We start from the raw sequence: 15,695 nt of genomic DNA, 5'->3' as shown, positions 1-15,695 counted from the left end.
GAAACAGCATTGGGGTGTGTGTGGAAGGGGCGACTGTTCCATCTGGCAAGCCTTAGAAGGAGATTGAATAAAAAAATGATTTATCGGTAGAAATGCAAACTGTATGTGTTGGGCTGCTAGCTCTGGAAGGTAGATCTTCCTGGGCTTCTAGTTCAAATAACAAAATACACAAAGTAGATTTGGCAAGCCTGCCCAGCCTCAGTCTAAACTGGCTGGCAATGGCTCTGTTGCATTTCAGACATGACTCTCAAATCTGCCTGAATATGCCAGGGATTAATCTGGAGCCCCCAAAGCAAGTTCTCCATCACTAAGCTATGGTCCCATCCCCTCGGCACAGAGGAAGATCACTGGTCACCTGCAGGTCGCATAGGGAGCCACCAGCATGTGATTTCAAAAGATGGCAACAGAGCTTTCCCCCCATGAAGCATCATCATCATCATCACCTAGCAAATCATCCATCATGGTGATGACTGGGTGGGAGGGAAGGGCCAGATGTTGCAGTTGTCCTTAAGGAGGACTGGCCACCAACTTTTGGGAGCTGTGAGCAAGTTCGAGGTACAGTACTTCAATAACTGAAGGACAAGGGAAGCAATGTTGCCACAGAAACTCTGCCCCATGTTCTTGTTGATCTCTGCATCTGGGATTCAAGACATTACCTGGATCCCATGAAAGTCTTACTGTTGAGTGATTCTGCAGGAAAAACCTGCTGTGACTCTGCTCTGACTTTCAAAGTAGTCTTTGCTTTTTTAGGATGAATCTTTGAACCACGAATTTCAAGTTCTTTGCCTGTTCTGATGCACTTTCTTCAGCCCTCTGCATGAACTCACCAGCTTTAGATTGGCAGCACTTGCTTTTAGGTCAACAAACACTGTTGTTAGAAGAGCCTGCTTTTCTGCCTTGTGCAAGACATCCAAGGTTAATTCAGTTTGTTGAGTTTGGCAATCTGCATTTCACAATTTTACCTCCCCATGACTGGAGCTTCAGGAACTTCTTTAAAAATCAGGTAACTTCCTAGTCTTTCTCATTTTGAGCAGCAGACGGGCAGATTCCACCAGCATGGCGATCTTCCAGCTTCACATTTGTGCTGCGTTTCTGATGGGAATGATTCTCCCTTCTTCTGCCTTAGAGGATACCTTCATTGCTGCTGTCTATGAGCATGCTGTGATACTGACAGGAGACACTCCGAGAAACGTCTCTCGAGCAGAAGCCTTGGAGCTGATGAACAGAAATCTAGACATCTTAGAAGGAGCCATCAAAACAGCTGCCCAGCAGGTACTACTGCATACCAGTTAGAGCAGATCAGCAGCAGCAACATCAGGGACTAGTTATCCTTTGGTCCTCCAGATGTTTCTGGACTGCAACTCCCATCATCCCTGGCCACTGCCCATGATGCTGTCTGGGGCCAATGGGAATTGAAGCCGAACAGTATCTGATGGGCCACAGATTCCCCCACGCTGAGTTGGATAGCAACCTTTTGATGGCAGTATTTTTCCTGGGGATAATATGTCTGAATTGATGTCTTTTTGCAGGGCGCCCACATCATTGTGACACCTGAGGATGCCCTTTATGGCTGGGTCTTCACCCGAGAAACTCTATATCCTTATCTGGAGAATATACCAGATCCGCAAGTAGACTGGATTCCATGCAATGAGCCAAAAAGGTATTTTCTTGCCTGTTTCATGTTATTCATTAAGATAAAAACAGAAGCAGCTCAGGCGTGTAGCCTCGAAATCAGAAAATATGACTCAGATTCTTCTTTACAAACACACCTTCATTTGTTGTGGTGAAGTAATAGTGGAGTTTCCTGGTGCTTTTCAGGATACGTGCAGAATGGCAATTCCAGTACAATGTGGCATTTGTTCCTTTTTTTGGTTGGTTCAGAAATCCTGCCTAACACTATTGACCTGTTTAACCTAGAGAAGAGGAACTTAAGGGAGACATGGGAACAGTCAGTCCTCAAATATCTGAAGGGCTGTCAGGGAGGAGATAGAGCACACTTGTTCTCTGTTACTCCAGAGTAGGACTAGAACTAACGGTTGGAAATGGCAAGGGAATAGATTTCAGTTAAAGAAAACTTCCTAACAGTAAGCTGTTTGGCAGGAGCACAAAGGGCTTCAGGAGGTGATGAGGAAGTTAAGCAGAGGCTTAAGCAGAGGAACGCTGTCATCAGGCAAGTCCCAGCAAAGGAAGAATGGATACAAAAACTTATGGAATATGAAGAAATGGTGAAACTTACTGGAAGAATAAGAAATCAGGATAAACTTTTTATAAAAGAATGGAAATGGTTTATTGAATATCTACAGATAAATTGTAAACAGATTAAAAAAACTGGCAGGATTATTGTAATAACCTGCAGCTACTTAAGAGTATATATATAAAGAAAATAAATAAATGAGTAAGTTAAGTTAATTTGGATATGCAGAAGATATTAAAAATAAATTTAAGGAACCACAGAAAGAGGGGGGAGGAAATCAAGTTTTAAAATGTCAAAATGACTGTAAAATCAGTGAAATGTATATATCTGAAAAATATATTTTTTTTTTTTTTAATGGAATGCTGTCCTCAGGCAAGGGGGTAGGCTGGATGGCTTCTTGGATCCCTTCCAACTCTATGATTCTATGTTCGCACACTTTTATTTATTTAACAAAACTTATTTATACTGCTGGATTATAAAAAGCCTCCAAACAGTTTACAAAGAGATAAGATGAAACATTGCAGATTATAGATTTTAAACAGTTTTTAACAGGTTTTTTCAAAATATATGAACAATGATTAGAATCAAAAGTAGCTAAACACACATGTAACATTTACATTAAACAAAACTATAGGAAACAGGTGCCAAAAAGAGTACAGTGGTACCTCGGGTTAAGTACTTAATTTGTTCTGGAGGTCCGTTCTTAACCTGAAACTGTTCTTAACCTGAAGCACCACTTTAGCTAATGGGGCCTCCTGCTGCCGCCGCGCCGCCAGAGCACAATTTCTGTTCTCATCCTGAAGCAAAATTCTTAACCTGAAGCACTATTTCTGGATTAGCGGAGTCTGTAACCTGAAGCGTATGTAACCTGAAGCATATGTAACCCGAGGTACCACTGTACAGGGAAAGTGTCTGCCTGAAGTCAATTGATATGGGATTCCAATGAGAAGATAAAAACCAGTTTGAAAATTCATATCAGCATTCTATATGCCTGGATAGGCTTTCTGAATTAAAATATATATTAAACAGGCAGCAAAAAGTACAGTGATGACACCTGCCTAAAAGATTTATTGCTTATCCATGAAAAAAATGAGTATAATGTACATGCAACAGTGCAAGTTCCGCAAGTCAAAGCAATTGTCTGGGGAGATACAAGGTAGGGCAATCCTGCAAATAAACCGACTCCAAGGTGTTACGGATTTTATATGCCAATAGTGACACTTTGAATTTGGCCTGGTGACAAATGGGCAACCAGGGCAGAGATGTTCTGTGCTGACATGGCTTCACTCTTGCCAGGAACCGTGCTGTGCCATTTTGCACTAGCTGCAGTTTCTGGATCAAGCACAAGGGAAGCCTGACTCAGAGTGGATTCCTGTAATCCAGTCTTGAAGTCAGCAGTGTCCCAGCTTCCGTGACCATGCTCTCCAGTTCAGGAACAATTGCAGATGCTGCACCAATCACAGCTGATAAAAGCTCTTTCTAGCCACTGAGGTTACCTGGGCCTCCAGCGACAGAGCTGGACCCAGAAACACCCTCACGCTGCTCTTGTTGAGAGTACTAAAATCAAGGAACTCTTTTGAGATTGCTCTCTTACATTTTATCTGAGCGGTGTTGCAATTCACAAGTTTTGATAGTGACCTAATTGGGGCAGCCACCACTTAAAAGGAATTCTCAGTGAAAGCTGGAAATGCATCCATCTACCAATGAGAATCCATGTCATTTGATTTAAAAAAATACCAGATCCCATTAAAGATGGGATCTGGTTCCTAGGAATAGTGATCCAAAAACACACTATACTTAACCATGAACCTAGTAAATTTGCTTCTAAGTAAACACATTTAGTAGCAGATATCAGATTACCTACAACGGGCAAACAAAACCAAACCCAAAATTCTAGACTTCTGTAAGTATTGTACTGTACCTGATTCAGTTTAGAAGCAATGCATCTGTTTGCTCAATTGTCTGCCACGAGGTGGCAGCAAAGGGGCGCCTTTTCTGCATGTCCTGTGAGATTTTCCTTAGTCATTCACCGGGCTTCCCTGCTTATTGGATCTTGGTTCTCTATAAAAGAGAAATTCAGTCATGTGCTGATTCACTCCTAGTGAATTATTTAGCAATAATACTAAACAGAAAAACAAAACTGTCATTGTATAGATGGCCTGATTCATGTCTGCCAAATAAACTTTGCAGGAAGTATTTCTTTTAACAAATTTACTTGGTTAAAAATAGCATGTTGAAACAGTATTCCTTTTTAAAAAGAACAGTTTAGAATGCAGTCCTGTGCACCCTTACTTGGGAGTAAACGCTGCAAACTCTGTGAGACTTACTTCTGTGTAGGCATGCATAGGACTGCATTACCTGAAACTTATAATTCAAACTAAGTTGCATTAGTGCAAAATTACATGTAAATGTTTAATCATTTGCTGATAAATGCCGCAAAGGTAGTTGGCAGGTGGCTTAAATTATATCGAAGTCAACTGGGTTTTAGCAGCCTGTTGGCAAGATTGTAGATAATGGTCTAGTAACAGGTAATAATGTTAGTAATATGGAAAGGTTGCTCCTGGTTTCAAAAAACTGTTCTTTGCTCAGGGTGCTTCATTAGAAGACCCATAGAAAAATAAATTAAAGAGGACAGATTATGCATGATCACAGAATTATCTTGAGGACAGGTGTCGAAAGGACACTATGGATCCTCTGAGCCAAACCTGAAGCATTTTAAGAGCATTATTAAAAAATACCACTCAACTGCCTTAAAACAATAATATTCATTGTAAAAATTATTAGCGGAGAGACAAAGCTCCTCATCGTAAAATAAATTGCTATATTTCCCATGTCTTCTCTGCTTACATCATTCATTCTCATAGTATAGTCCTCCTATAAATTAAGATAATGAATTAATTAGGATGAGCATGAAGGAAGCTGATAAACCTAGACTTGCAAGTTGGACAGAAGAGAGTATTTGTACTGGATAATCCAGGCTGTTCTTGATAAGACTTCTGCTGGTGCCCAGTTACATCCATATGCTTAGCACCAGGGCTGTCGGTTCAATCACAGTCTGCACTGTACTCCGTGACTCATTTTACTCTCTCTGCACTTATATTACCAACATGCCCTGCCTACACTGCTCACATGCTGCAGAAGGTGGATGGATCATATGGGAAGGGTATACTTGCATATGAATACAGATCTTGAATGTCTAGACTCCCAAACAAATCAGCTCCCAAACAATTGAAACCCAGAAGTGAGTGTTCCAGTTTTTGAATGATTTTTGGAAGCCGAACATCCGATGGGGCTTCCGCGGCTTCCGATTGGCTGCAGGAGTTTCCTGCAGCCAATCAGAAGCCGTGCTTTGGTTTTTGAACTTTTTGGAAGTCAAACGGACTTCTGGAACTGAAATATACTCAGAGTCGCAAAGTGATTTCATGCTCTTTATTCAGCTCGTAGTGGTGAGGAGGAATGAATGAAAGTCCCCTCAAAGCATCTGCTTTATATACATTATTTACACAATGGGCTGCACATGATTGGCTAATTCCGGAATTCTACTGTAAGCCAATCAGGTTGTGGATTCACTTCTATCTGGAGCATGATTGGGTGGTTCCTGCCAACCAATCATACTGCTGCATTGTTCTAGGACCAATCAGACTGCTGCATTCTGAATCCTATTGTTCTAGGACCAATCAGACTGCTGCCTTTTGGATCCTATTGTTCTAGGACCAATCAGACTGCTGCAGTTTGGATCCTATTCAACTCAGTACATAACAGGAACGGATTCTGTTCAACTTCCAAGGTACAACTATATGGGCATAGGCATCACTTTACACCAAGGAAACTACATGCAGTGGAAGAACATGCACAGGCCTCAGTCTTGGGCCTGTGCTTCATTCAAAATAAAGCCAGTGTGAACCAACTCAGAGACAACTTGCTTGGTTTTCTTTTTTAATCTTTTACCTGTCTTTGCCACTGTAATATAAACAGAAATGTGACACCGTTTTATTGCTGCGTTCAGATATCCTTGATCTTTTCTCTGGTCATTTCAAGATCTTTTCCCACTCACTCCATCTCCATATTTCCCAATCTGGTGCCCTCCAGATGTTTTAGACTACAACTCCCATCAGCCACTGCTAGTATGGCTGGTCATTTCGAGGGCACCAGGTTGGAGAAGGCTGATCTAAAGCCATGAATATTTATTGGACCAACTTCTTTTTTTCTGTCCCCAGCCTGGTAAGAATGGTCTTTATTAGACCTGAAACCGTGCGTTCTTATTTTAATCTGCCACATTCTGAACTGATAGGGTTCACAAATGATCAGAATTAAATTGGTCTCTCCCCATTTTAATAGACTTTGTATCGATGATTGACTTCTTCCTTTCAACATTAGGTTTGGGTCGAATCCAATACAGGGAAGACTCAGCTGCATAGCAAAGGAGAACTCCATCTATGTGGTTGCCAACATGGGAGACAAGAAGCCATGCAACCGCAGTGACCCCCAGTGCCCAAGTGATGGTCGCTATCAGTACAATACAGACGTTGTTTACGATACGGAAGGGAAATTTGTGGCACGTTACCACAAGGTAAGCGCTCTTCTCCGTTTTGGTTCAGATGTTGCTGGACTCCGTCAGGCCCAGTCAGTTTGGCCAATGGTCAGAGACGATGGGAGTTTGTGCTCCGGGGGGCTGCAGGTTCTCCATTTGCTATAGAAAGCACAGTAATGCACCCTAGAGTCGACACCAGGCATAGGAAAACTCAGCCCTCCAGTTATTTTGAGACTACAACTCCCATCATCCCTGACCACTGGTCCTGTTAGCTAGCAATGATGTAGTCCCAAAACATCTGGAGGGCCGAGTTTGCCTATGCCTGGTCTACACAAACACAGATAGTAATGCAAATTAATATACGTAGCTCAATTTGAATTAGAAGAAAAAGGAGCTCCCATTTCTCCCACCCAAATAAGAGATAGGTATGCACTCATATGGATGTGTCTCGTTGAAAGAGAAATCACAATATTTGAGATGTTTGCTGTAAGGACTTTACTTGTAGAGGGTTTTCACAAGATAATCCAGGTCTTGTAAGTGTGCTGAAAAACAGAGGCAACACCACCAACTTCTAGGAGAATAACTGTAGGTCAGTAGTAGACTATCCTCTTTGCACGCAGAAGGTCCCAATTTCAGTCCTGGCATCTTCAGGTAGAGCTGGGAATGTCTCCTACCTGAAATCCTGGAAAGCCACTGCCAGTCAGTGAAGACAAGAGTAGGCAACATAGTGCCCTCCAGAAAGTAGCAGACAGCATCTTCTATCATCCTTGACATTGTCCTGGCTGGCTGGGGCTGGTGGCCTTTGGAGGGCACCATGTTGGTTTCCCTGGTCTAGACAATATTGAGCTGAATAGACCAATAGTCTGACTTGGAGTAAGACAGCTTCTTACGTTCCTAATACTATTTTTCCTGTCTCCACAAGGTGCTTTTCTTCCAATAATATCTGTATATATATTTTCTGTCTTATAAACAGTACAACCTTTTCGCTTCTGAAGTATACTTTAATTACGCCAAGGACCCACAGTTTGTCACCCTCAACACCTCCTTTGGGAAGCTTGGCCTTATGACTTGTGCCGACGTTCTTAATTATCGCGAACCTGCCATCTCGCTGGTGGAGAAGTACAAGGTGGACACCATCCTCTTCCCAACTGCTTGGCAGAATGGCCTGCCGCTCTTGTCTGCTGTTGAGTTCTACTCAGCCTGGGCAATGGGGATGCGTGTCAACTTCCTTGCTGCTAATATAAACAAGCCCAGCTTGGACATTACTGGTAAAGTGCTACCTTGAATAATTTCAGCGTAGACAAAGATCTGGCAATTTGAGTGTGGGAAAGAGCACAGAGGGGGGAAAGGATCAACCTATTAATTGCTATTTTAAAAATGTGATTTCCTTCAGAGACCAGCCTTATAAAATAATGATGGAGAACTGTGGCCCTCCAGATGTTGCTGGACTATAGCTCCCATTGGCCATGGTGCCTGGGGCTGATGGGAGTTGGAGTCCACCAGCATCTGCTACCAGTGCTAAAGTCGCAGTTATGAACTCTCTACCTGCCTCTTTCAAGACGGGTGATGAGTGCACAATGACATTCTGCAGGCAACATATTATTTGCATTAATACATTATTTGTCTTCACATGCCCAGTGCTGACCCAATACATTTTGCAGCTTGAGGCAAATGACAAAACGGTATGGACCAATTCCACATACAGTGGTACCTCAGGTTAAGTACTTAATTCGTTCCAGAGGTCCATACTTAACCTGAAACTGTTCTTAACCTGAAGCACCACTTTAGCTAACGGGGCCTCCTGCTGCTGCCACGCCGTCGGAGCACAATTTCTGTTCTCATCCTGAAGCAAAGTTCTTAACCTGAAGCACTATTTCTGGGTTAGCGGAGTGTGTAACCTGAAGCGTATGTAATCCGAGGTACCACTGTACAGAAGCAGTTGGACTTTACTTCAGCACTGGCAAAGGGACAGCATCCTCCACTGTTTGTGTGTGTGTTTGCTTAATGCATTTATATCCCACCTTTCCCCCTATTTAGCTCAAGGCGGTGTGCATGATTCTCTCTCTCCTCATTCAATCCCCTCAACAACCCCATGAAGTAGGTTATTCTGAGAGGTAGTGACTGGCCCAAGGTCACCCAGTGAGCTTTATGGCTGAGTGGGGATTTGAAACCTGGTACCCCAGGTCCTTGTCCAACACTCACCACGACACCCCATGGGCTTTGAGGGTAACATGCTACCTTAGGGGGTTGCACACAGCTCTATTCTAAGTAGAAGAGAACATCTGGGGACTAAGGCCAGTTCCCAGGATCTGTTGCCTACCTTGCTTTGTCTAATGAGATGCATTCCCTGCTGAAACTATTTGTGTGGGGGACCTTTGGCTTTCTAGATATTGCTGCACTACACATCCCATCATCCCTGGCCATTGGCCATGCTTGCTGGGACTGATGGGAACTGTAGTTCAGCAATTACCTACACCTGCTCTGGTCACTACCCACCATTTGCCCTATGCATTAGCTTCTGGCCCCAAATCAGTGAATTGTGATTCTGCTCTACTTCCCTTTACCATTGCTGTTAGTACGCCATTCATTTGGGTAAAGGAATGGAATAGTAAAACTTATGCCTCACTCCAGTGTCTTTTGCCATCCACAGGGAGTGGTATCTTTACACCTGAAGGAGCCAAGGTGTATCACTTTGATATGAAAACGCAGACTGGAAAACTCCTGGTTGCGGAAATCAGTGCTCGCCCCCGTCTTTCCCCCACATACCCTCCTGCTGTCAACTGGAGCTCATATGCTTCAAATATCAAGCATTTCCCCGCAAGCCCAGTGTTTACTGCAAGCTTCTATTTTGATAATTTCACCTTCACTGAACTCTCTCAAGAAGCTGGAAACCATACCGTCTGCCAAAGGGGGCTCTGCTGCCACTTGAGCTACAAGATGGCAGAGAAGCAAGAGGATGAGGTTTACGCATTCGGCGCCTTTGATGGGCTTCATGTGATTGAAGGGGAATATTATTTGCAGGTAAAGGGTTTTGTGAGGTAGGATGAGCAGGCCATGTGGAAGGGAAAGGCCCTACCAGTGGGAGCGGGGGAGAATGTGGCTCAGTCCTCATTTAAAGGCAAACCTACCCAGCTCGGAACAATATGTGAACCAAAACACAGCCATCATTTTAAATGGCACATTCCTGAATCTTGCACTTCACTTCTCCAGCCAAGTAATATGTCCAGCCAAGAGGAATATATTCCGGTAATATGTGCATAAAATGCAAATATGAGTGAAAACAACATACAGAAACGCATTATATTAGAGGGGGGAAATCTATATATTGGGCCAAATAGCACGTTTAAAATTAGTGTATTAAAATGCTGGTGAATTTTCTTGCGAACTGAATTTAAGACTGGAAAAATGAGAAACCGAGAGAAAAAGAAACTGATAGCATTTCCCATCCCTACCTACCAACAATGTCTAGGATACATATGTTTCAGAGCCTTTGAGGAAACCAGAAGCTGTACTCTCCAGAAGCTTTTCTAAAAGCCTGTAAGAATCATTAGAGGGATTACTACTGAAGAAAAGAACAATCCCTATAAGACACCTCCCTTCTTTAGAGCACAGCTACTGCTTAGAGCCGAGATGGCTGTAGTTGTTGGACTCTTGTTCCTATCATCTCTTATCATTGGCCTCACTGTCTGGGGCTGATAGGAGCTGAAATCCAACAAATCTGGAGGGCCACAGATTCCGCACCCCTGATATAGGGGGTGGGGATTGTATATTACATTCGTAGCATGATTTGAAAAATTTAGTAGGATTCTGGGGAAAATAAGTCTGCTGAAGTCATTGAAGATGGTAGTCCCTTTACTTAACACAGTGCCACCATGTGGCTTCCTGCTTAACATCATATTCTGTCTTGGGTTTGTTTGCTTTTTACTGCAAGTGTCATGCAAATGCTAAGTACCCCCGGTATTGCATAGAGTTTTTCGAAGGATGCACACAAAAGCACAATGCATTTTATTATATTTTTACAGAAAAGGCCTTAGAATTCTCTGTTGATTCAAAAACAATCCTTGTTTGTTGATCCTCACAAGGGAAACAAAAGAAAGATCCCACCCCCCAAAATCCCATAACCTCAATACTGTATTGCAAAAAGAATACTTGTTTATTTCTTCCAAATATTCTAGAGTTGTCCCAAAATAATCAGCGAAAGCCATCTTCTTCTTCAGGCTTAGTATTGTGCAGTGTTAGCATTGGTTTGTGTACTGTTTTGAATCACAACAGCATCCTGTATAGCCCACTTAAATGGGAAGTATCTTCCTCCATTCCATAAACACAAGGCTCTTTGAATGGCTTAGTTCCACAAAATAACCTTTCCCACAACCCTCTCTTTCCATAGATATGCACACTACTGAAATGTAAGAGCACAGACTTGAAATCATGCGGGGAGCCAGTTAATACAGCTCATACAAGATTTGACTCCTTCACCCTCAGCGGCACCTTTAACACAAGCTACGTGTTTCCGGAAGTCTTGCTCACTGAGACTCAGCTTACCACTGGAGAATTTCAGGTAAGGGCCAAGGTGGCTTCAGACTTCTGCAAAAGCAGTGACCCAAGCCATTTCTTAGATTAAAACAGCTCCTCCTCTCCATCTCTCAAAACAGTTGTGCTCCTAATCATTCAATAGTCGCAGCTTTGTTTGTACCTAGCACTGAACTTTTTGAACAGCTCTCCCTGCTATGTGTGTGTGAATTTGGTCTCTCTCATCTTGCTTGTAGCAGAGTAGGGTAGTGAACTTGTGGACCTCCAGATGGGAATGAAAGCCCGGCAGCATCTGAAGCACAGGGGTGGAGCTTGGTTATATGCCAATCTGTGCAAGGCCATTTGATGCCCTCCCTCCAGCTTACGGCGGGCATTGGGAAAGAAGTGTGGGGCTCTGGAAGGGTCTTAGAGCCTTCCCACCTCTTTTCCAAAGCCTGGCAAGCACTTGCCCAGCTTTGGGAAGGAGGACTCTAGGACCCTGGCAGAGCCCTCACACCTGCTTCCCAAAGCTGAGCAAGTGCCCTAAATCTGCCTCTGTGAAGGGCCACAGGTTCTCCAGCCCTGGCCTACAGTTTTCAGCAAAGAAAGGCAGGCTGAGGCCTAGTCTACCCACTTTCCTTGCTTGCTCATTGACAAACAGTCCATGGAAGCTGCTGTTATGCATGTCACTCAGTAATTCTAAATGTATTTTGGGTGCAGGCACATGACTCTCACGGAAAACTGCTGCTACTTAAAAAGAAATGCATTACTTTTCACCATAGTGGGGAAGACTGCGGCCAGGTGACCGGCTGGCTCAGTCTGCTGTCTAGGTGACAGGTGTTGGTGGACAGCTGTAAGGGTCCTGCTCTCCCTTCTTTATTTTTAAACTGGACTTGGACTGCGCAAGGATGCCTTCAAACAGGAGGGTGTCCTGTGTAAAGAAGGATGCAAGGCCACCCTGTATCAGAGAACAAGAAAAAAACGGTTGATTGCAAGCACCTGTAACTTTCCAGTAATAAATGTTTGTCTGTATTTTCCTATGTATTCTAAGCCAAACATGTTTCCCAATGTATAACTTTTTGCCTTTCCATCCTCCCAGGTATTAACTGACGGACGTTTGACAAGCAATGGCCTATCAAAGCCAGTCCTATCTGTGGCTCTTTTTGGAAGGTGGTATGAAAGGGACCCACCACATCCAGAGGGTGCTCCTTCCTAAGACTCATCCAATCACAATCGTGTCTCTTTTCCAGAATTTTGTGGGTGCTTGTACAACAAAGGCGGAATGAACAGGATCAGTGTGTTCTGCTGCAGGACAAACCAAATAGCTTGTTTTAGGAGAAGTTATCAGACACAAAGAGGAGATGAACACACCATCTAGCTTCATGGCAGTTTCCCATTGCTTTAAACAGGAGCATGGGGCATACAATGAAGAAGGACTTTGGCTTTAGACTTTATTAATATTTGTGTTCCTCCTCTTGGTTGTACCCAAAAGAAATCTGCTGCTAGGGCAAATACAAACTATAATTCAGGGTGGGGAACCAGTGGCTCTCCAGAGGTTGTTGGACTCCAACTCCCATCATTCCTGACCTCAAGCCACACTGGCTGGGGAGGTTGATGGGAACTGGAATCCAGCAGCATTCAGAGGGCCACAGGTACCCTCCTCCCTGCTGTAAGCATTCAGGCGACTAATTTGTCGTCTATCAGAAATAAATAAACATTTCTTTGCTTTTCCTGAAACCTGTACCCTGCTCAATAGGGCCAATACTTGATAAAAGGTCTGTCGTCTGGTTCATTCTGAGAAAGCACCCGAAATGAACCTTTGTTGTTTGTGGGTGAGTGGTCAGTCTTGCCCACACTTCATGAAGATACTAAGCACCCAAGGCCCTCTGTAGGTCCAGGACCGAAATTTGTGAGTTTGTAATCTTCCTGCTGCCCAAATCATATGTCAGATTCCAAAATGGAGTCAAACTCAGTCCCCAAAAGGATTCTGGGAAATATGTGCTGCATGTGTTCTGATCCAGTTTCTTGTTCCTTACTTGGGTTTCCAGCTGCGTTGTTCAGAGACTTATGCATACACTTGGGGAGGAATCCAACTAACCAGTCCTGCTAGCAGGAGCCCACAAAATGGCTTCTACTAGTGCAATATGGCTTTCTTCCTCCTCCCCCATGTATGCCCCCATGCTTTCCAAAATTGGCTCTGTGGGGTCAAGAGAAGCCCCCAAATAGTGCACAGAGGAAGGAGAGGGGAGATTGTTACATCAGCCAAGCAAGAATACTTGCACCAACTAAGTGCTGTGTTAAATTTCTCCCATGGTTTCTTAACTCATGGAAACTTGCAATTACGTAAGTTGATGAACCTTGTTTTTCATTTCAGGCTTAATCAGTTAGATGTGCAATTTACTTTTGGTTGTTAGATGTCTCTGTGAATACTCAGTTTGAGTGGAAAGGCGACTCACTTACTTTGTAATGAATAAAATGTTTTGAATTGTCGTTTTTATGTTTACATTGCTTTTGCCCTTAAAATAAATATCATGCTTTAGTAAAGTAATCCCCCTTGGCTTATTTTGACATATATACACTCTGGCCCAAAACACCATTTTGTTATAAGTTGCTACACTGTACTGTGGTAAGTAAATCTTAAAAGAGAGAAGAATGGTGAGCCTGAAAAAATAGCCTATAAATTAGACTGAGAGGTAGTGACTGGCCCAAGGTCACCCAGTGAGCTTCATAGTTGACAAGGGATTTGAACCGCAGTGTCGCAAGCTAACCCACCATACTGGTCCATTGATCTTTCTTTTATTTATTTAGTACTGTTTTCTTCAAGGAAGTTGGCAGTATTATATATTTACTTACTTGTTCGTTTGTTTTGTTAAATTGATGTGAGAAACTTTGGGACTGCTACCCGTAAAACAGGTGTTCTGAGTCTCTGACCTATGAATCATCCGTTGGATACACGTTGGCTGTGTGAGGACATACTAAGCTAAGAAATGGGAGGCATTCAACTAAGTTTTACTAAAGGAGACTTGTTGAAATTTAATGGACCTAACTTAGATATGTTCATTAATTTCTGTGGGTCTATTCTGTTGTTGTTGTTGTTTAGTCGTTTAGTCGTTTAGTCATGTCTGACTCTTCATGACCCCATGGACCAGAGCACGCCAGGCACTCCTGTCTTCCACTGCCTCCTGCAGTTTGGTCACACTCATGCTGGTAGCTTCGAGAACACTGTCCAACCATCTCGTCCTCTGTCGTCCCCTTCTCCTTGTGCCCTCCATCTTTCCCAACATCAGGGTCTTTTCCAGGGAGTCTTCTCTTCTCATGAGGTGGCCAAAATATTGGAGTCTCAGCTTCAGGATCTGTCCTTCCAGTGAGCACTCAGGGCTGATTTCCTTAAGAATGGATAGGTTTGATCTTCTTGCAGTCCATGGGACTCTCAAGAGTCTCCTCCAGCACCATAATTCAAAAGCATCAAACCCAATAGTTATAGAAATATGAATAATCACTCTAGATGTTACCATTTTGATTTTAAACAGCTTTAGATTTAGCTGAAAACCACAATCCTGGCAAGAGATTGAAAACTATTGACTGACAGGACTGTGACATCATTGCTTAGATTCCACAGCCACTGCAGATCAGTTTGTAGGCTATTCCATTTGGAGTTTCTGTTTACAGCCTTGGCCCAGTATACCTGAAGGAGCGTCTCCCCCCTCATCGTTCTGTTCAGCGCTGTCCAGCGCTGAAGGCCTTCTGGTGGTTCCCTCACTGCGAGAAGAGAAGTTACAGGGAACCAGGCAGAGGGCCTTCTCAGAAGTAATGCCCTACCTGTGGAATGCCCTCCCATCAGATGTCAAGGAGTTTAAGAACTACACAACTTTTAGATGACATCTGTATCAAGAAGTTTTTAACGTTTGACGTTTTATTATGTTTTTATATTCTGCTAAAAGCCGCCCAGAGAGGCTGGGGAAACCTAGGCAGATGGGCAGGGTATAAATACTACTACTACAACAACTATTATTATTATTATTATTATTATTATTATTATTATTACTACTACTACTACTACTACTACTACTACTTTCATTGATATCTCTGCTGTCAGCTGTCAGGTCCCATAATCCTGATGGACATAATCATGTCACAGTCCATTTTAAGGGAGGAAGGTGAGGCATCTGCTTTTCCAGCTACAGTTACTGAGCTGAACTTTCACTTCTCTCCCCTTTCCTAATCAATCTGTTGCCACTTTTTATCAGATGCAAAAATCTCCCTTTGAGGCAGCAGACCATCTGAGGATGAGAGGCTCCACTGTTAGAGACATTATTCTTTTGAATAACTGTTGCTGGAAACAGCAGGATGGGAGAGTGTTGGCGTGCTTGCAGTCTTGCTACACGCATCTGGTTGGCTACTACAACAAGATGTTGGCCTAAAGGAGCCAAATGCCCCGATCTAGCAGGCTCTGAAAGCATT

General features: G+C 43.2%; 1 protein-coding gene across 1 annotated transcript; it reads left to right on the top strand.

Moving 5' to 3' along the window:
* Positions 1 to 979: 979 nt before the first annotated feature.
* On the top strand, positions 980 to 13,782 carry LOC310759966 (pantetheinase-like). The gene is made up of 7 exons (XM_083607792.1): positions 980 to 1,272; positions 1,530 to 1,660; positions 6,572 to 6,764; positions 7,699 to 7,993; positions 9,376 to 9,746; positions 11,113 to 11,283; positions 12,334 to 13,782. Exons 1-7 carry the CDS (start codon positions 1,057 to 1,059, stop codon positions 12,448 to 12,450), a joined length of 1,494 nt encoding a protein of 497 aa, XP_083463918.1. The 5' UTR covers positions 980 to 1,056; the 3' UTR covers positions 12,451 to 13,782.
* The last annotated feature ends 1,913 nt before the right edge of the window (positions 13,783 to 15,695 follow it).

This window comes from Podarcis filfolensis (assembly GCF_964270895.1).
Source record: "Podarcis filfolensis genome assembly, chromosome: 3".
Lineage (NCBI taxonomy): Eukaryota > Metazoa > Chordata > Lepidosauria > Squamata > Lacertidae > Podarcis > Podarcis filfolensis.
Note: the sequence above shows the minus strand (reverse complement) of the source record. Positions and strands in the feature narration are given on the sequence as shown.

Coding starts and splice junctions, on each gene's coding strand:
- LOC310759966 (XM_083607792.1), top strand. CDS start 1,057: ATGGCGATCTTCCAGCTTCACATTTGTGCTGCGTTTCTGATGGGAATG. Junction 7,994..9,375: donor GCCCAGCTTGGACATTACTG/GTAAAGTGCTAC, acceptor TGCCATCCACAG/GGAGTGGTATCTTTACACCT. Junction 9,747..11,112: donor AAGGGGAATATTATTTGCAG/GTAAAGGGTTTT, acceptor CTCTTTCCATAG/ATATGCACACTACTGAAATG.